At 42.1% G+C, this 21,207-nt stretch overlaps 1 protein-coding gene and 2 long non-coding RNA genes across 3 annotated transcripts in view; 1 reads left to right on the top strand and 2 right to left on the bottom strand.

Annotated features, from left to right (window-relative positions):
- Window positions 1-21,207, bottom strand: part of LOC144226801 (uncharacterized) — a 497,259-nt gene that overhangs the window by 332,070 nt on the left and 143,982 nt on the right. The gene's annotated exons all lie outside the window — the stretch shown is intronic.
- Window positions 5,194-19,368, top strand: LOC144226785 (uncharacterized). Its single transcript, XR_013333736.1, has 5 exons — window positions 5,194-5,283; window positions 13,580-13,839; window positions 16,155-16,243; window positions 17,967-18,063; window positions 19,128-19,368. It is a non-coding gene; the product is annotated as an uncharacterized LOC144226785 (long non-coding RNA).
- On the bottom strand, window positions 10,207-13,613 carry LOC144226784 (putative G-protein coupled receptor 141). The gene is made up of 2 exons (XM_077758306.1): window positions 13,544-13,613; window positions 10,207-11,216 (listed from the first exon to the last, which is right to left on the bottom strand). The coding sequence occupies exon 2, from the start codon at window positions 11,179-11,181 to the stop codon at window positions 10,294-10,296; it is 888 nt and encodes a 295-aa protein (XP_077614432.1). The 5' UTR covers window positions 11,182-11,216; window positions 13,544-13,613; the 3' UTR covers window positions 10,207-10,293.

Here is a 21,207-nt window from a genome sequence, read left to right as displayed (position 1 = left end):
CAATTGGCTGAGCCACCCAGGTGCCCTTGAATTCCAATTTTAAATATCATCTGAATAATAGTACTGAAGCATATATTCTCTCTTTCCATTGACAAAATGAAGCCTCTGAAAATCATGAAAACTCATAATATTAAAAATTCACATTGAAAGAACGTATTATTACTGTAATCTATTGGAAACTGCAAGATTGATAGATCTGGGTTGGGAAACTCATTCTGTGTAGTCTTTAAGTCAGAGCAAATCTGCTTGCCTGAAATTAATCAGGATGAGGCTTTGAAAATCGGATCTTCCTCCCTGTTCACAGATTCAGAATTGCAATAAACCACAACAGCTGACTACCCTTCTGCACACCCGGCCCTGACTTTTCGGGCAGTGGGAATATTATTTTCCACACATCGTGATATTTCTTGCTACATTCACATAAAGCCATGATTCTTAATAAATCAGACGAGGAAAGAAAGGCAGGTGTGGGAGAGTGGCAGAATTACCTTGTGACATCTGAGCCGTCATCAGTGCTGTGCTGGTAAAGGTTAACAACCAGCTCTCTTGGAAATTATTACAAATTTTTGCAAATTTTACTGGCCTAAATAATGTGTAGCAAAAGGTAACAAATAGCTAGAAATATACAAAATTCCATTGCAAATTCCACATAACCAGTTAATTTTTATGGAATGTTTTCACTGATTTTTCCCAGACTCTTGCATTCAAAGCCTATTTATAGTTGCAATTCATTCACAGCTTCCCAGATTCCAAATATGAATAAATACTTGGCCACTTTTGCCATTAAAGTCATGTTCAATGTAGAAACATGTCTAAATATCGGTTTTCATACAGTTTTATCTCCTTACCATGAGTGGCTTCAAAAAAGTAGTCATTTTCTCATTGTTTTTAAAATATCACTCTAATCTTGAACACACGGGTAATGTTGATTATGTTTTAAAATATATCTACTGGATGGCAAAATACTGACAAACGCATGTCCTCAAATTTGAAACCCTTATTGCAAAATAAAAATAAGCTTTCGCAGGAGATAGCCAGTAAAAGTCTATGTGGGAAAACCATTGTCATAGGTAGGTACTCTGCCTATGAAAAAAGCCACAAAAAGCATCGCAAAGATTCTACTATTTTAAGATCGTGACTTTTGGCTAACACTATGGAATATGTTAAGTAACTTGGGCAACCACGGGTCCATAAGTTGTTTTGGAATGGACACAGGAGCCTGTCAGCATCATTCAGGAATAATCATTGTATTCAGGATTTGTACCACCTGGTTTTGCTGGAGCTCAGGAGTGAAGCGTGAAAGGCGAGAGGAAAATCAATGGCCACATGTAGCTAGGATGTGCCTATGTGGGACCAGCTGCCTGCAAGAAACACTCAACAGAACTTGAGCTTCCTGGTGCCTTTGCATGTATGTGGGTGGTTAACGACCTAGAGACAAAGCGTGTACTCTGCAACACGGAACCAGAGGACAAAGAAGCCTTTGAGAGCCCTGCTGATAATGAATACATACATATTAACAAAGAATAATGTCCTCATTTTTTCAGGTTAGAAAATAAACACAATTAGAAAAAAATCTACCTTTTTCTTCCTTTTGTTTAATGTTTATTTATTTTTGAGAGACAGAGACAGAGCATGAATGGTGGTGGGGCAGAGAAAGAGGGAGACACAGAATCCGAAGCAGGTTCCAGGCTCGGAGCTGTCAGCACAGAGCCTGAAGTGGGGCTTGAACCCAAGAAATAGGACATCATGACCTGAGCCAATGTAGGATGCTCAAACGACTGAGCCACCCAAGTGCCCCTTCTTCCATTGTTTAAAATTTGTATTTATTTTTGAGAGAGGGAGACAAGGGATCCTAAGCAGGCTCTTTTTCTTCCTTTAACCTCACAGATTATTTTTGCACACCTCAGGGAAGTTGTCTCAAACACACTGGAGACTCCTAGATATAAAATCAAGATATTCTCAAAATATCTGGGCAGGAGACAGAGATTTGCAGATAACTGGCATATTAAGGACATAGGAGTAGAGGTGATGCCTTCTCCCTTTGCTGCCCCTCCCCCAAGAAAGTATGTCATTTGAAAAAGTGAGGCCCCAAGAGGGTACACTAGGAACATCAAGGTTTAGGAACAGAAAAAGTGAAGTTAATGAAGAAAATTGAGAAGGAATAGCCAACACGGTAGAAGAACCAAGAGCAGATAATGTCATAAAAATCAAAGGATGAGACAACTGTAAAGGCAAGAGTTGTCAACATCGCGAAATGCTACAGAGTGGTCCAACTAAAAAATGGTCCAACGAAATGTTGCTCACGTGCACTGAACAACAAAGAAGGCAGTGTGGATGTCAGGAGAGTGTGTTCAGTGGAGTGGCCTGGGGAAAGTCACTGGAGGGAATGTCAACTGAGAAAGCAGAGGCAAAGAGAATCAACAGCTCTTTCCAGAAACTTAAGGATGAAAAGGGGGATGGTTGCCACAGGAATGTGGGTGGTGCCAGGCTGGTTTAAGTTCCTTTTCAATCGAATGGAAGAAATTTGCTACACTGTATTTAAATGCTGATTTTTAGAAGTCAGGAGGGCAAAGGTTGAAAAATAGTAGCCCTTGAGGATATGGGAAAGGACCCCAGAGGAGAGGAGTGAAACTCCTCCCTGTAGGACCAAAGAAATGTTACAATAAGTTTCTTGTGTCCTGTTTTTCTCTATTTTATACATATTTATATCAAATATCTTATGCTTTTACTGACTTTTCTGCCGTCTGTAGGCAAATTATTTCTATTACAAGTATCTTAGATGTTCCCTACAGCCTGGAAATGTTACCATTTAAGAAGTCTATACCCAGGGGCTCAGTCGGTTAAGCCTGGGACTTTGGCTAAGGTCATGATCTCCTGGTTTGTGGGTTCCAGCCCCACTTCCGCTTCAGATCTTCTGTCTCCTTCTATCTCTGCTCCTCCCCTGCTTGCACTCACTCTCTCTCTCTCTCTCACACTCACTCAAATAATTATTAAATAAGTATTAAACAAATAACAAATAAAATTGATACCCATAAGCTATATTTTTATCCGGTCAGTCCTCACCAGCCCCTAAGGACCTGACTTTATTGTACTCGCTGACCTTTGTCCCACTTTTGTCCTCAAGCTCTGCTTTCCAGCTTAGCTCTCAAGTCAGGCAAAAAGAAAGCAAAACTGCCTAGAGCAGAGTGACTGACCTTCTCAGCCCTGCAGCCTGGAGTCTGCTTCAGATTCTGTGTCTCCCTCTCTCTCTCTGCCCTCCCCAGCTTGCACTCTCTCTCTCTCTCAAAAATAAATAAACATTAAAAATAATAAAAAATAAATAAAATGGGAAGATTTACAACAGATGGATGACATAAAGAGGTTGCAATTCTAAAATAATAATAATTAAAAAAATCTAATGTGACATCGGTGTGCTAATTGGAATGAATTGCGGAAGAGAAACCGGAGATAAGATAGAAACCTCTTGCAGCAACCCAGGAGGGCTGGGCTAAGGGCCTAAGGGAAGGCAGAGATCACAGATAAGGGGCAAAAAAAGACTTATGATATATTTGGGGGTTGGTATCAACAGGACTTGGGAAGGAGCACTTTGCAGGGGTGAGCAAGGAGGAGAAACCACAGAAAACTCTAAAGTTTCAGATTCGATGAGTAAATAATGAAGGATGTAAAAAGAGCTATCAGAACGTGAGGGAAGATCATGAGTTCAGGGGTTTTAGGATGACACAACAGAAGGAAAAGACTAATGAGTCCAATCATTATTGACAGTTAAGTCAGGATTATTGTGATCCATGTAATTAGTGAATCAGGGAATTAGAGAACAGTAGGGCAAAAGCCCCTGAGTCACAGCTGGGTCAGCCTTGCTCTGCGCAGTCAGTAATTTGTGAGTATGTAATGTTTATTACCTGAAGGCTTTTTCTTTTTTTTTTTTTAATGTTTTTATTTATTTCTAGGAGAGAGAGAGAGACAGCGTGAGCAGGGGAGGGTCAGAGAGAGAGGGAGTCACAGACTCTGAAACAGGCTCCAGGCTCTGAGCTGGCAGTCAGCACAGAGCCCGACGCGGGGCTCGAACCCACGAACCGCGAGATCATGACCTAAGCGAAAGTCGGACGCTTAACCGCCTAAGCCACCCAGGCGCCCCCCTTAAGGCTTTTTCTAACTGCCCCCCCACACATACATTTTTTGTGTGTGAAATTCCCATGAGGCAATATTGGGCAGTAGGAGTCTTTGTGACCTTGGGCAGGTTTCTTAACCTCTTTGTAGTCTGGTGTTGTTCCTGGAGATGATAATATAACCTATTTAATCACTTTTGTGAGGACTCAATGATTTATTTAAAAAGGAATTTTTTTTATGTTCATTTATTTTTGAGAGACAGAGCACAAGTTGGGGAGGGCCAGAAAGAGAAGGAGACAGAATCCGAAGCCGGCTCCAGGCTCTGAGCTGTCAGCACAGAGCCCGACGCGGGGCTCGAACCCACGAACCGCGAGATCGTGACCTGAACCAACGTCAGAGGCTCCACCAACTGAGCCACCAGGCGCCCCACCAAATGCTTATTTGTGTCACAGACACCTCTGGCAGCTGAGATCAGGGACGGCAGTGGGGCGAGCAGGGACAATGGGACTCTGTTGGGAGGGCCCAGGCGAACCCTCCCCACACACATTGTACCGCATCCGGTTCCATGGGTGTCTATCGTCCGTCCTCCTCTTCCCAATATATACAAAGATGTTAAAATATTAACACTCTGCTATTGGCAATGTGCCCTTGCCTTGCCACTGCTATTGGCACCTGATGCAATTCCATTTAATTTGTGTAGCAGCTCTCTGAAATAGGTTCTATTATTCCCATTTTGCATAGGAGGAAAATGAATTTCAGAGAAATACAAGGCCAACGTCCTGCTGGAAAAGGGTCCTCAGGTACGGCTCTAGGTGGTCTCTGGATAATCTGATCTGTGCTGATGTATTAACCATGAGCCATGTACAGCTGCTGAGATGCAACTACTCAGAATTAGGATATGCGACAAGTGTTAAATACACACTAGAGTTTGAAGTGCTTAACGTGGATAAAATAATGCAAAAGATCTCATTAATAATTTTTATATTGATTACTTCTTTAAATGATAATATTTGGGACAGAATGGGTTAATTAAGCATATTCTTAAATTCAACTTCACCTTTTTCTGTTTGCTTTTTTAGTATGGCACTTGGAAAATCTTAAATTGCATCTGTGGCTCACCTTTGTGGCTTGCATCACATTTCCACTGGGCAGCACGGACCTAGAATTTCATTTGTGGTGAGTCATTAATTGTCCCGAGTTGCATAATGAGTTGCCCCCCAAATCTAGTGGCCCAACTCAACCATTTCATTGCATGGATCAGGAATTCAGGTGGGATTGGGTGGGCCACTTCTCAGCACCGGGTGACGTGGACTGGGGTCACTCGGTGGTATCCACAAGGCAGCTGGGTGGTCTCGCGGGCCCAAGCGGCTTCATTCGCACACCTGTGCCTTGGCTGGAAGGCTGGAGCCCTCGGGGCTCCTCTCCCCTTCATCTCCATGGAGTCACAAACATCTCCAGTGTTCTCCCTGGCAGGGAGTTGAACTTCTGTGACTGTGCAGGCTTCAAGAGCAAGGGGCAGGGAATGGAGGCTTCCAGCCTCTTCAGGCTTCCTTCTGGAAACTAGCAGTATAATTTCTCCTGTTCTGTTGCTTGACACAGTCACAGATTCCACTCACAGGGAAGGGTAAGGGACAGAGATTCCACCTCATGATGGAAGCTGGGTCCAAGAACTTGCATCCACTTTTAATCTAGCAAGTTAATCTAGGGCGGTGATTCTTATACTTTAGCTCACCTCAGAATCACCTAGAGTGGCGTTAAAAGTCGTTATCATTGGGTCCTGCATCTAAAATGTCTGAATCCAGAGAGCCTGTGCGGGGCTTGAACTCACAAACCATGAGACTGTGACCTGAGCCGAAGTTGGACCCTCAACCAACTGAGCCACCCAGGTGCCCCAAGAATTTGTATTATTAATAAGGTCCCAGACAGGGCGCCTGGGTGGCTCCGTCAGTTAAGCGTCCAACTTCGGCTCAGGTCATGATCTCACAGTTTGTGGGTTCAAGCCCCGCGTCGGGCTCTGTGCTGATGGCTCACAGCCTGGAGCCTGTTTCGGATTCTGTGTCTCCCTCTCTCTCTGTCTCTCCCCTGCTCACGCTCTCTCTCTCTCTCTCTCAGAAATAAATTTTTAAAAAATGTCCCAGATGCTGCTGCTGCTGCTGCTAGTGGTGGTCTGGAAGCCATGCTCAGAGCCCCAGGAATCCATACATCAATATGACTAACAGAGAACAATCCCTTCCCACTCTGTCCCCTTTGCAATCTTCACCTGAATCCACCCCAATGTATTTCCATAGAGTGTCGTATTTTCCTGCTCCTATTCTTCATGGATCGAAGTAAAGCTTATACGATACCAGACACCGTCCTTATGGCTCAGCGAACAGGAGAGGATGTGCTCGTCACCATGAACAACTGAAGCAGGCAGGAACTATTAGACTGTACGTGTCAGATCTGAATGCCATGGGCGTAAATAACTCACTCACTGCATTTGCTATCTGCGGCTGTGTGACACATTGTTCTGAAACTTACTAGATTAAGACAACACACATTTATTATCTCATAGTTTCATGTCAGGAAGCCAGGAACAGATAAACCGAGTGGTTCTGGCTCAGGGTCTCCATGCGGCTGCACTCGATGTCAGCCAGGGCGGCAGTCGCCTCAAGACCCAAGCAGGAGAGGCTCTGCTTCTGAGCTCATGCCCCGTCTACTGGCAGGTCTCGGAAGATCCCCTTCCAAGCTCACTCTCATGGCTGTGAGCTAAAGAGTCTTGATTCTTTGCCACACATGCTGCCTCATGACACGGCAGGTGGTTTCCTCCAGGGTGAACAAATCCAAGAGACGGCAAGAGAGACAGAAAGAGTGCCCGCGATGGAAGCCGCAGTCTTTTTATAACCTAACATTGGGAGTGATACCTCATTTCTCTGCCCTCTTTAATTCCTAAGAAGTCAATAGTCCATAAAGGTGAAGATGACACAGGAGCAGTAATATACCCCAGGGATCGTTAGAGGACTTCTTAGCTCTGCTGTCCACAGTATTAAAAGGAATCCATAGAACCCAACAAAGTGGTAAGTTGAGTACTGACTGTATCCTAAAGTTACATAATCAGTCACAATCCATCCTGAAGTTACTTAGGACATACCATATCTCCTTAAAATGTGACTACATATACATATATTTTTTATTTGAGAGAGAGAGAGAGAGTTCATGAGTGGGCGAAATGGGCAGCATGAGAGAAAGAGAACCTTAAACAGGCTCCATGCTCAGTGCAGAGCCCAACATGGGGCTTGATCCCACAACTCTGGGATCAAGATGTGAGTTGAAATCAAGAGTTAGACACTCAACTGACTGAGTCACGTAGGTGCCCCCAAAAGTGATTGAATATATTTTTTAATTTAAATCCAAGTTAGTTAACATATAGTGTAATAATGATTTCAGAAATAGAATTTAGTGATTCATCACTTACATATAACACCCTGTGCTTGTCCCAACAAGTGCCCTTCTTAATGCCCATCACCCATTTAGCCCACCCAACATCTCGCCAGCAACCTTCAGTTTGTTCTCTGTATTTAAGAGTCTCTTACAGTCTGTCTCCCTGTTTCTATCTTATTTTTTATTCCCTTCCCCTAGGTTCATCTGTGGTGTTTCTTAAATTCCACACATGAGTGAAATCATATGATATTTGTCTTTCTCTGACTTATTTCACTTGGCTTAATACAGTCTAGTTTCATCCACATTGTTGCAAATGGCAAGATTTCACTACTTTTGATTGCCGAGTAATATTCCATTGTATGTTCCTTATACGTTCATCTTCCTTATGCATTCATCAGTTGATGGACATTTGTGCCCTTTACATCCTTTGGCTATTGTTGATAGCGCTGCTATAAACATCGGGGTGCATGTGCCCCTTCAAATCAGCATTTTTGTATCCCTTGGATAAATACCTAGTAGTGCAATCGCTGCATCATAGGGTAGTCCTATTTTTAACTTTTTGAGGAACCTCCATACTGTTTTCCAGAGTGACTGCACCAGTTTGCATTCTCACCAGCAGTGCAAAAGGGCTCCTCTTTCTCCTCATCCTCATCATCATCTGTAGTTGCCTGAGTTGTTGATTTTAGCCATTCTGACAGGTGTGAGGTAGCATCTCATTGTGGCTTTGATTTGTATTCCCCTGGTGATGAGTGATGTTGAGCATCGTTTCATGTGTCTGTTAGCCATCTGGATGTCTTTCTTTGTAAAAGTGGCTATTTATGTCTTTTGTGATTTCTTCACTGGATTATTTGTTTTTTTTGGGTGTTGAGTGTGATAAGTTCTTTATAGATTTCAGATACTAACCCTTCATCTGATATGTCATTTGCAAATACCTTCTCCCATTCTGTCAGCTGCCTTTTAGTTTTGCTGACTGTTTCCTTCACTGATTGCATATAATGTAAGTGCATTGCTATTTATCTTGTTCTGTGACAGCAGGATTATAAAATGATTCTCCTATAGTATTTAAAAGTATTATTAATAATTATAGAATAATAATGACAAGTTCTTATTGGCAGAAAGAGGACTAAGCCCCCATTTAGTTACAGGCTTAATGATGACACAAAGTGAGAGATTAACATTGACCAATAGCATCCAAGCGTCTAAAATTTATTTTTATAAGAGTCAACATTTTAGGTCTATTTTAAAATTATTTGCAAAATGTTGCCACTGGATTAGGAAAGTAAGTAAGATTATCCTGAGTATCGCCTGGCAGGCACTATGCTGCTCTTTTAACACATGTTGCTATCTTGTTTCAGCTTTATCAAAACCCTACAACATAGGACACTGGGGCTCAGAGATTATAAATACTTTATCCATAGTGACTAAAAAGTTTTGAGTCCACATGCCCAGATTATTCCAAAACTCTTTTGTGTAAACTATGCTGCCTTGTTAGCCAGTAAGGGTTTGGTTATTTGTCTCTTTAAACTTAATATCAAAGGTAGAATTTTTATAAGCAAATCATAAGCGCATGTCAATTTCTATTTAAAAAATTTTTTAATGTTTATTTTTGAGGGAGAGAAAGAGAGAGACAAAACATGAGTGGAGGAGGGGCAGAGAGAGAGAGAGAGAGACAGATCTGAAGCAGGCTGCAGGCTCTGAGCTGGCAGCAAAGAGCCTAATGCAGGGCTCGAACTCACGAACTGAGATCATGACCTGAGCCAAAGTCAGACACTCAACCTACTGAGCCACCAAAACACCACAGGGTATGTCGATTTCTATGTCAGGTAATTATTAACACGATAAAAATAATTAAGACAACGAACTTGGATTCCACTTATCTCAATCCAAGTTCCTTGTCTTGGTTATTTTTATTGAATTTAACTGATACCAGAGTTGATTTTCATGATACAACACTACGTGGTCATATAGGGTGGCTTGAACAAAGTTAAGAATAGTCCCCCAGTCTCAAAGGCTTGGGCTGTAGTATAATCTGTCAGCACACTTAGACTAAGTCCAGTTGCTTTCCACCTTTTCCAAATTCTTTTTCTGCTTAATGAAACCATGTCTGGAAAGGTAGATCTGGAAGGCATTCTGTTTCCTGAGTACCTGTTAGTCAGAATCAAACCATATTAATGCTCCATTAATCCTGAAAGGGTTTCCTCCAAATCTTTTGACTATCTAAGCTGGTTCTTTCTTCCAAATACCACGGCCAGCAGCCATAGTTTTACTATCAGTCATGTTCAAGAGACATGTATCTCAGGTTGAGCATGAATTGAATAAGTTAAGGCTCCTAGAGCCCATATCTTCAGGTTCTCTGGACCTTGAAGAGTAGATAGTTGGGAGGCAGAGGGAAAGAACATTCTAAGAACAAAGCCCAGCAACGGCAAATGCAAAAAGAACAGCCTGGGTTGTTCCATAGGGAAAGGCAACTGTTGTGCTTAGCAGAAGCATCCCTTGAGAAAGGGGTAGGGGTTGAGTCTGGAAAGGACGTTTGGGGTCAACTTGTGTACAACTATGGAAATTGAAAATATTCTAGTTGATGGAGAACAGATCATCATTCTCTGAGAAGAGAGAAGACAATCAATCTTTTACCTTTTCATGGAAAAACAATTTTGGTGACAAGAGCAGAGAACTGAAAACTTTTGACATTATGGTAGGCAGTCATTCATTTGAAACTATTTTGTCACAATGATAAAAAACTGATTAAAAATCAAGTGAGGAGGGTACTTAATGGACAACTCCAGCTACAAAGCACACCATATCCAAGCAACAGACAGTAGTTAAAGCAATAAAAATTTCATTATAGAGCACTAACTTAGAATTGTCTATTTCTGAGTAATTTTGAATAAAGTATACCCGGAATACATGGTGGGGTATAAAACAGACCACTATTACCAGAAGGAAGAAGAAGCTCTTGATTTGAGCTCTGTAGTCTTGATGGGCCCACAGGTCAGGCCAGAGAGCTTTCACCAGCTGGACAATGACACCCATCTGTATCAGGAAGAGGATCACAACCGTTGTGATCATAATAACAATCATAGAGTAGTTCAAGGTAATGAATTTTCTGCGGTTGAGATCTGTGTGGAACTCAAAGCATCGTTGTGGTCTTGAGGAACTTGGATTTATACCATATTGTAAGAATAATATTGGCAAAAAAATGGTGCTACCCACAGTCCAAATAACAATGCTCAAAACTACCACATGATGCTTTTGTAACTGTTGCATTTGGAGTTTCTTAAAATAGATGAGCAATCGGAATATGACAATGGCCGCATAGAAAACAAAGGTGCCGTACATATGACCATATATTATGCCGCTGACCAATCGGCAGAAAAGGGTTCCAAACTCCCAGACACCTAAGATATAATAGCTGAGGCGGAATGGAAGGCTGATCAGGAGGACTGAATGCAGGACTATGATATTGAGAATGATCGTGGCAATCACTGATCGGCTTTTCCTTCTGAGCATCATACATGACATCAATGCCGTTCCAGTAGTCCCTCCGAGCAGAACCACACTGTACAGTGTTGTCAGAATCACCCTGCATTGCTTGTCGCAGTAGCTGTGGTCTGTGTTTGAGGCATCTGACCGAGTGGTCGTATGGTTGGACTCCATGTCTCCCCACAAAATGCTTCAAACACCAGAAACCCCTAAATCAAAAGTTTTGCAAAATTATAATGGATATACTAAAACTACACAGCAACTGCACTTTAATAGTCTTGGGTTTTGCAATCCCAGCTGATTATTTACAGATCTCAAGCTGTCTACCCAAAGTGGAGTTACAGACTCTACTTAACTACCCAAACATGCTGAAGAGATACAGTGAGGCTCAATCACAAAAATAAGTTTGCTTGAATATAAAATTCCCAACTGTACACACAGCTGTTCTATTCACAGATATGTCTACGCTCTCATACCAGGACTGGGACTGCTCTGAGACATGTTAGCCCCTGGCATAAAACTTAAGGAAGGGCCAAAAACTCAGTAATCAAAATAAACAACGCTTTAACAGAATTTACAAAAAAAAAAAAAAAAAATCAAAGTTGATGCAAAAAATTCACGAGGAATAAAATAAAGGCAGAGTCAGTATATATGCAGCACACTCTCATATCGGATCTACAAGGGCCATTCCTCCTATCTTTAGGATTCAATTTGAGATAACGTAAGGAGGATCTTAAAAATTGTGTGCAATTTGTAAGAAGCAGCATTCGACAACATTTAAAAGTATTTCAAATAGGGACACCTGGCTGACTCAGTCAGTAGAGCGTGCGACTCCTGTCCTTGGGGTCGTGAGTTCCAACCCCATGCTGGCCGTGGAGTCAACTTTGAAAAACAAATAAATAATTTACGAAATATTTTCTACAAATTGCTTTTCAGCAGGGAGCACTCTCTCCTGCACATATGCCCTAAACCCTCTCCTTCTTGCTAACCTTGAATCTTTTCCTAGACTTGTTCACCTTGAATCTTTTCCTTGTGAAAAGCTGGGGTGGGTGGGTGAGTTCTGTTTAGTTTTTATTTAAGTTTTTCAGGGGTGAAGGGGTAAGAAGGAGCGACGGCATAGCAATCTGCCATCCTGCAGGTAAGTGCCAACTCTTACTGAGTCCCTGTGGTATGTACATGAGTCACCAGGCTGTACTCACCAGCTCTGGCTGTAAAATGGGAAAGGACAGACCACCTACATTAAAAGGTGACTGGAAAACTAAATGAGTTAGTGTGCCTGATATAGCTTTATAAGTATAGCAAAAAAAAAAAAAAAAGAAAAGAAAAAAAGCATAAAAAAGTTAATGATTCTCAACATGAAGCAACAGAAGCAAAAAGATCTTTATCTCTTTCTCCTTACCCTACACCTAGGCAGATATACAGTTATGTTACATTAAATTGTTGTGGCATCGGTAACTACTTAATGAATATCTCAATAAAAAATAAAAAATAATCCCTTTTGGTCTGCTAAGCTTCTGCTGAAAAAAAATTAAAAAGTAAAAATAAGTAAAAAAACTTTTTCAAACCTTTGACTGGACTCAGGCATCAACGGGTGAGACTTCCCTGTCCAGAAGTGTCAGTGCTGTTTTTCCTCATATACAGAAGCAGTGTTTGAGTTTTTGTAGCTGAGTGAGAAGTTACTCTCCAGTGAATGCCTAACTATCTTAGAATTTTTCTTCTGCTATTCCAGAATCTCCCTGTAGGGAATAAGTAAATTTTTTGTTTCCAAAACATTATACTGGACCTGGCATGCTTAATGCTATCAAATAAGATTTTATTGGAACTCAAAAACATAATTAAACCTGCACAACCTAAGCCTTATGTGCTGAAAGATGCATTGTAACGAAGTGCACATATTTAAAATATACAATGCTTCCATGTGTTGTGTGTGAAACAGAATCATTTTATATGATTTATGAACAAGTATGATACTAATTCACTTTTCAAATTTTGGCAGTCCTCGGGGCTAAGAAGACAAGACTCAAGCTTGAAATTACTTTAAGGCAGTGAAAATAAATTATTTATCAGGGCCACAGTCTAAATGGACACAGATCTCAAGGCAGCATGGCATTTGGAAAGAGGCTGAACTGCCACTTACTTGCTGCCTAATCATGGGAGAAACACTTAACCCTAAAGTTGTCTCTTCAGCTGTAAGTACTGATGGGAAGATCTGTTTTGTCAGAAGGAGGTTAAATTGTGTCTATAAAGAACCCAACAGATTCCCTGACATAGAATTGGTCATCAAAGCGCCAATGCCACTTTTCCCTCTGTAATGTACACAAAATACCTCCTAAACACAAGCTCCCATTCGTTCGTAGTTACTTCTCAGAACTGACCCACAAATATTTAAATGCACAGGGATTAAGTTCCATTGCTTCCCCCCCCCTCCTCGTGACTTTATGATACTGCCCACCCCCAATATGGTCCTTCAACAGCTTATAATTTCTAGATATTTCTTTGCAAGTTTTCTATGCAGGCAACAACCCAGACTACTTACTTGTTCTTTTTTCTTATGATTTACTTCTGGTGGAAGACTCAGGCCACCCTGGTCATGTCCTGGTAATCTACATCTACGTAAGAACTGTTTGCTCGAATCAAGACTCCACTAACAGCAACCGTCAAGAGGAATCTTGGGATAGATGGTGGATGATAAAAGCGTTTTAGACTGATGGCTTCTGAAGTCTGAAACAGTCAAGATGGAGGACCCAGATAAACCCTGGGCCACAAACGGATGTTTGTCTGTATAACTTGTGGTTAAACAGATAATAGCTCAAAAGAAAAAAATGTATTCCTGTAATTAAAGACTTTTGTTTTTACTATTAGTGATGTTTTTTCGGAAATTTTTCTTAGTAACCTGAAAAACGTAAAGAGTTTTATTTTTTTTTTAAATGTTCTTTGTTATCATTCTTACATGTTTTACAGAATGACCTCATGGAGTACTTTCTCTGAGACTTTCATATTCTCAACAGTATGCTCAAAATGTAGTTCTGTGTTTCAGTTTTTAGAGACTCCGTTCCCTCATTAACTGCATTTGTTTTTGTTTTTTGTTTTTACAAATAGTTTATTGTCAAATTAGTTTCCACATAACACCAAGTGCTCATCCCCACAAGTGCCCTCCTCCATGCACATCCCCCCTCCCCCCCACATGCATCAGTCCTCAGTTTTTGTCAGCATTCAAGAGTCTCTCATGGTTTGCCTCCCTCCCTCTCCCCCACCATTCCCCCCCTTCTTCACCCCCTTGTTCCTCAGTTAAGTTCCTCCTAATCCTCCTATACGTGCAAACATATGATATTTGTCCTTCTCTGCCTGACTTATTTCGCTCAGCATAACACCCTCAAGGTCCATCCATGTTGCTACACGTGGCCAGATTTCATTGTTTCTCATTGCCATGGAGTATTCCATGGTATAGATAAACCACATCTTCTTGATCCATTCGTCTGTTGATGGACACTTAGGCTCTTTCCATGTTTTAGCTATTGTGGAGAGTGCTGCTATGAACATTGGGGTACATGTGCTCCTATGCATCAGCATTTCTGTATCCCTTGGGTAAATTCCTAGCAGTGCTATTGCTGGGTCATAGGGGAGTTCTATTGTTAGTTTCCTGAGGAACCTCCACACTGTTTTCCAGAGGGGCTGTACCAGTCCTCATTAATTGCATTTGGATAGATGGTTCTTTTGAAGCTCAGACCTCTGGCGATCTAACTTCCACAAGAGGACTCATTTCATTTTCTCAAAAGTCTTTCCTTTTCTTACCTCAACCTTACTGCCTAACTTCAAAGTCATCTCCAGCATGTTAAGTCCTCAGAGCATAATTTTAAGGAAGCATTGGGTTCAGAACAGGTAAAGATGCGAAGACCAACATGTCTTCTAGCTGGAACCAAACCCAACCCAAGGTCATGTTACTGCTCAGCTATAGGAATTCAAAAGGATAAAATATCACCCATACAGCATGTTCACGTTGGCCTGCATTTTGGTCACGGACAACATTGTCATTTACTTTGGAAAGTGAGTGCCATCCCCATGTGCTCCTTTTGCTAGTGATCATCCAGCAGTGCTTGTGGCCACAGAGATATAAGACAGAATCTAAAGGCAGTAGAGCCGTATGCTTAATTATTTCAGGGAAAACAAAAAACAAGAAAACAATCCTTAGTTGAAGATAAGATTTCCAACTGTTACTATCAAAAGCAAAAGTATTCCAACTCAACTCCACTGGAAAATTTTCACCTAGAACCAATCTTTCGACCAGTTTTAAACATCTCTCCTTAAATCAAATTAATTCAAAAGTACAAAATCTAGTTTATATGCCTAGATTGATCTGGCAGGCCTCGTTTTTTCAGATAAAACGTGTTTCTAGAATGTGTAGGATACAGGAGGTTCCCACAGAAACCATGCTATATTTAGAGGTTGCTTGTCTGCCGATGGACTAACTGGAAGGTGAGTCAGGTGTGATCAACCGTGCAGACAAAACTCAATTCAGTTATAATTTGGAGCTAGGGCCAGTTCACACTAACGATGTAAGGATTTCAAAGTATTAAAATGTATGCATATTGTATTTACGGCTCTGTGCAGTCCATATTTTTTCCCACTATACCTGGAATTCAGCTCAACTTTCCTTGGACGGTGCTCAGATTGTCACGAAAAATAACAAAACCTTCATATGAGAGCTTAGAAATCACCTAGTCCACAAGACTACAAACAACTGTCTTCATTAACAGAGGAAGCTACCACGGTTCAGAGAGTTTATAAAATCACCACAGGCTGCAAGGCCACTTGGGGAGTAGACAATGGTGACAACTACAGCCTCATTCCAAGCCCTTATACCTATAATACCACGTTGTACACCTACAATACCATGTGAACTTGAGATAATTTCTGGGAGCTCCATTAACAGTCTATGGCTTCAGGTTCCATCTTCTTCCCTATGATATCTGGAATCTTATTTTTGGAATGAGCCTCCGTGCTTAAATAAAAGTATATTTTAAAATGCTAGGAAGTTAACATTCTTCTTTAAATGCAGTTCTTTGCCCCCAAATAAACTGTTAAAGTAAGGCATTAACCTTGATGACTATCCTAAGTCAGCTTTCAAGAGTCATTCTGTCCTGTCGCAGGAGCGACTCCGAAGTAGATGCTGTTGGAAATGCTGCCGTCTTGCCCACTCTTCCCCCTCCAAGGAAGGTACCATCTGAGAAGGCTATTGGTGGGTAATCTCTGCTCCTGGAATGATATGGTGGGGGTCGCTGGTCATTCTGTGGTTGGTTGTTAAATTGTGACTATGAAATATCCTTAGGAAAGTAGTAACAAGATCTGCAACTGCTGATTCCCAAACCTGTTTATATTCATAAGTCATTAACCAAGACCCTGAAGTACCAGGCGTGATGCACTGTTTGGCCCCAAACACCCAGAGGCTAAACCCACCCCCGATACTGGAGGCAGCACCTGGGACTCGGACCTCTCCCAACTCCCAACCTGGGCATCTGTGTTCTTTCTTGGTCCTTTTCTTTATCTCTGTCTGTGAGTCCATGTGGGTGGCGCACTTCGTCTCGCTCTCCCCCAAGGTGCGACATAACTTGCTTCCACGGAGGCATACAAAAGTCTTGGGTGGTTGAGAGCCATGCGTATTAGTCTTCAAATATGTATAAATGTAGACTTTATCCTGACAGAGTGTTCTCTACACTTGATAAAAGGATAAATGATTTAAAGTATAGCAAGAAAATGGAGATTAAACATTAAGGAAAAAATAAACACTTATGAAGGCCGAGATTTACACTGGCCCTTCATTAACATGCTCAGCCTTGACTTATGCCACGCCACGGGTTTGCTTTTGTGTCTCCAGCCGACCCAGGTCTTCGCACATTGTGTCCTTGTGCATCTGTGAGTTCCTCCTCCTGGTGTGCTTCTCTTACTTCCACAGGTCACGCTGCCTCTTACCATTCAGTTCCCAGCATTGATGTACCTCTTCGAGAAAGCCGTACGTGACTGCCACAGTGCTAGGCACATTCTAGGGGACTGCCCAATGCCCTGTTTGAATCTTTTGCATATAATTTGCCACCAGATATTTTTATTGCTTAATTGTGAATTATGGGTTTATTGTCTGCCAGGATATACTACTTCCAGTATCTCCATGTACTTAGCTTTGGACCTTTAGATTGAGCAGCACCCTGACTGGCTTTTCAAAGTCTTGGTCAATGATTGTTAACAGGTATGAGAATTAAAAGATTTGTTGACCACTTTCCTAAAGATGTAATTCACCAGATCCTACCTGGGTAGCTTCTTGTTACTTCCCAGTGCCCAGAACAGTGCCTCGCACATACACGTTGAATGAATTCAATATTTGTTAAACATATAAGATACATGATTTTCTATGAGTGGCTGGGAAGAATCCTTTCGAAGATAATTGTCCAATCATTTTTAACTTCATTTGCACAAGATTTCTGGGACCAAGGTAGAGCGTGATAGCTGGAATTGACCTAAAAGAGGCTCTACTGAATCCAAGTAGATCATTTCACAGGAGAAGAAACTGAGACCAGGAAGGCAGCCTGAGCGGAGGCCACACAGATGCCCTATCCCTCCTCCTTTGCTGACCGGCTCTGCCGCCCTACTGACCATCGTCCAGGCCACTACAACTGGAGGTTCCGCCATATTCCAAGAGTCCTGTCTCTTTTTAGGTGACTGTGTTACTTAATACTTTGGAAACATTCCAGAGCATGAAGACACTCAGCTGAGAATGAGGAAACATTATGTTCAACATACATTTTTCCAATCATCTTTTTAGCTTCAGATCTCCAACTGGTGTGAGTCATCTCTCGTGCCTTGGGGTGCTCATCTAATTTGAGTATAGAAAAAGCCAGTTACCTCTTCAGAGGTTATTTGCACTGTGGTTGAATTTTTCTCCTCTGCTTTTTTCTACTCCCTTATGACAGGAACATACTGTTCCCTCAGAGCAGGGAGAGGGAATTGGAGGCTGTGCTAACACAGGATAGATGCTCCTGAAGAATCAGATGCAATGCAGGTCACGAGGTAAGTTCAGCTGCTTTCTGAAGTGATAATTATCTGGGTATCTCAACATCTAGAGGTCGTGCCAGTCAGGATGTGATTAACAATGTATTTGATTAATGTGTCAAGAAAGACTTGGTAAGAATGTACAGGAAGAATCTTCGTCAGGTATAATGATACACAGAAACTGTGCTAGAATACACACACTGCCTGTCACTGTAGTGCTTTACAAATGAGCCTTCTAGGGGCGCCTGGGTGGCTTAGTCGGTTAAGCATCTGACCTTGACTCAGGTCATGATCTCACAGCTCCTGAGTTCAAGCCCCACGTCAGGCTCTGTGCTAACAGCTCAGAGCCTGGAGGCTGCTTCGGATTCTGTGTCTCCCTCTCTCTCTCTCTGCCCCTCCCCTGCTCATGCTCTTATCTCTCTCTCTCAAAAATAAATAAACATTGGGGTGCCTGGGTGGCTCAGTTGGTTGAGCGTCCGACTTCAAATCAGGTCATGATCTCGTGGTTTGTGGGTTCAAGCCCCATGTCGGGCTCTGTGCTGACAGCTCGGAGCCTGGAGCCTGCTTCAGATTCTGTGTCTCCCTCTCTCTGATCCTTCCCTGCTCATGCTCTCTCTCTCTTTCTCTCTCAGAAATAAATAAAACATTTAATAAAATAAATAAACATTTAAAACATTTTTTAAAAAATGAGTCTTCTAGGGCAATATCTCTCAAATGTTACTGTGCTTGTGAATCACCTGGAGATCTTGTTAAAATGCAGATTTTGATTTAGCAGGTCTGAGGTGGGCCCTAAGATTCTGCATTTCTAACTGGCACCCAGATGATGTCCAAGCGGCTAGTCCATGGGCCACATTTTGTGTAGCAAGATTCTATACTATGTTGTCCAATATGGTAGCCATCAGCCACATGTGGCTATTTTGACTAGGTTAAATTAAGCTTAACCATTCACTTCCTCAGTCACATTCACTAACCACATTTCAAGTGCTTAATTACAGAAGGCTCTATTGAACAGATTTACTAAAGAAAGCATGACTCATTAAATGATTCCAAGTCCCCATGGTCTCACCTCCTCTCTTTCCCAGATAGCTTCCAGCTTTTATTTCGACAATGGCAAGCACTGGTTGGATTAAGCAGGTATGCTTAGAACAGGAAGAAATGGGATAGAAGAGAACCAGAGAGAAGGGTGCTTGAGGAATCCGAAGAATAAAGGGATTTCAAGAAAGGTGCGCTCCACAGAGTCAAATGTTGCCGAGAGGACAAATAAGCCAAGGTTTGAAAACTGTCTGTTGATGGTGACATTGAGGAGGAGGAAGAGGGCAGTAATTGGTGGAATATAGGGTCAGACGGGGGTTTTGAAAGATGAAAGCTCTTTGCTATTTCAAATTTATAGAATTGGAAAATTGCAGTCTTGGGCAGTAAAGAAGATTGGCCTTGGAGATAGAGTAAAACCTTGGATTGTGAGTAACTCGTCCTGGGAGTGTTCCGCAAGACGAGCAAACATTTCTGATAAATATTAACTTGATAAACAAGCGATGTCTCACAGTTCAGTAGTATGTGGTGCCGATTGTCACGTGATCACAACCAAGCCAATGGTCCTCGAAATTTGCTTTGATATGTAAATGCTTTGGATCATAAGCATGTTTCCGGAACGAAGTATGCTTGCAAACCAAGGTTTTACTCATATATTGGTTTTGGATTTTCGAGTCAAAATGGGTCCTGTGGGGACCTGGTTCACTCTTCACTATTCAAAGAACTCAAATAGATACCATTAGCCATTAAAGATTTCGGAGTCTCCAAGTCTGAGGCGCACCCCTCAAGACTTCACAGAAACTTCACATTTTTTGGCAAAGTAAAAAAAAAATAGTGATTTTGTCTGTTTTACCAGTGACAGTGGAACCCTTCGCTCTTCGCTCTTCCGTGGGCTCTAGTTGGAATGAAGAGCAATTTCACTAATCACCTTTCACTCAAAATTTCACCAGACCCTTAACGATAAACTCTTCAAGGAGAGGCCAAGCCCTAAGGGATTTGGCTGATCAAAATCTGACACCTTGGTCTGAGTGTGAAAAGCAGCTTTAATTAGGTGCACAGGGCAGCCTCTTTTTCAAGGAGAGAAGAGTTGAAATTGCGGCAATTTCCCTGTTATTAGTACATTTTAAAAAGAATACAAAAGCTTATAGGAGGTGGCGATGATCGCATCTTGCTGCCGCTATAGCAGGAAAGCCCATTCAAGAAGAATGGACTGTATCACAGCAGAGTGCAGACAAGGCTTAATTGCCCGGAGGCAGCGTAACACCTCCAACACCTTCTGGACGGCTCCAAATTGCTGACAGACTGTTGCGTCATCGCGTTATGCGCAGGCGCAGGGGAGCTGGCACAGTGCTTGATTGGACGCCTGGGGCCAGCAAGGGGTCAACTCGGATGAGCAACGTGCGATTTGGGGCAAGCAAGAGGATCTTCGAATTGCTTTACTTTTAAAATAGGCAGCAAATAAATTTTGCCATCTTAAGAGGGTTTTTGTGTTGTTTTTTTTAAGAGGAATCCAATGCAAAAACGGATACCTACATCAAAAGCACCTTGATTTCTTAATTTGGGCGGTGCTGCCTAGCTCAGGCTCTGAGTATCCTCAATGTTTATGGCTAGGGGCTGGTTTTCTTTTAAGGTATTAAAAAATGTCTGACTTTCTTCTGATGCATGGATTTCAGTCATGTGGACATCAACTCAATGGGGATTTAGGGATGTCATAATTAATTTTTGGCTTAGTTATGGGCACTGGGGAGAAAGATTGAGCCAGGAGAAGATGACGCCAAGGAACTGGATGGACTCCACCCAAGGGGTCAGCCTCATGGGGACAGCTGGGCAGTGCAATGGCAGGCTCCGAGGAAGTGACGGATTCTGGCTGGTTCAACCTGGTGTGAAGGGCAAAGAGGCAGGAGGATTCCGAGTGGTGGATGGAACCCAAATCTGGGCAGGTGGAGGTGATGAGCCGGGTGGCATGCTCATCTGTGATTGGAAAGGTCCAGTGAGAACGAGTCAAAGATAAGTCAGAGCACTGAGCTTCAACCCACATGGAAGTCAGCTGGGCAACTCACTAACACGGCACCTCCTGATACCTGCTCTGCTGGAGCAGAGCATCCACACACGCAGCAAACCACCTGGCCATCC

This window comes from Crocuta crocuta, unplaced genomic scaffold (assembly GCF_008692635.1).
Source record: "Crocuta crocuta isolate KB4526 unplaced genomic scaffold, BGI_CrCroc_1.0 scaffold103, whole genome shotgun sequence".
Lineage (NCBI taxonomy): Eukaryota > Metazoa > Chordata > Mammalia > Carnivora > Hyaenidae > Crocuta > Crocuta crocuta.
This window is presented reverse-complemented; position numbering and strand designations above follow the sequence as displayed.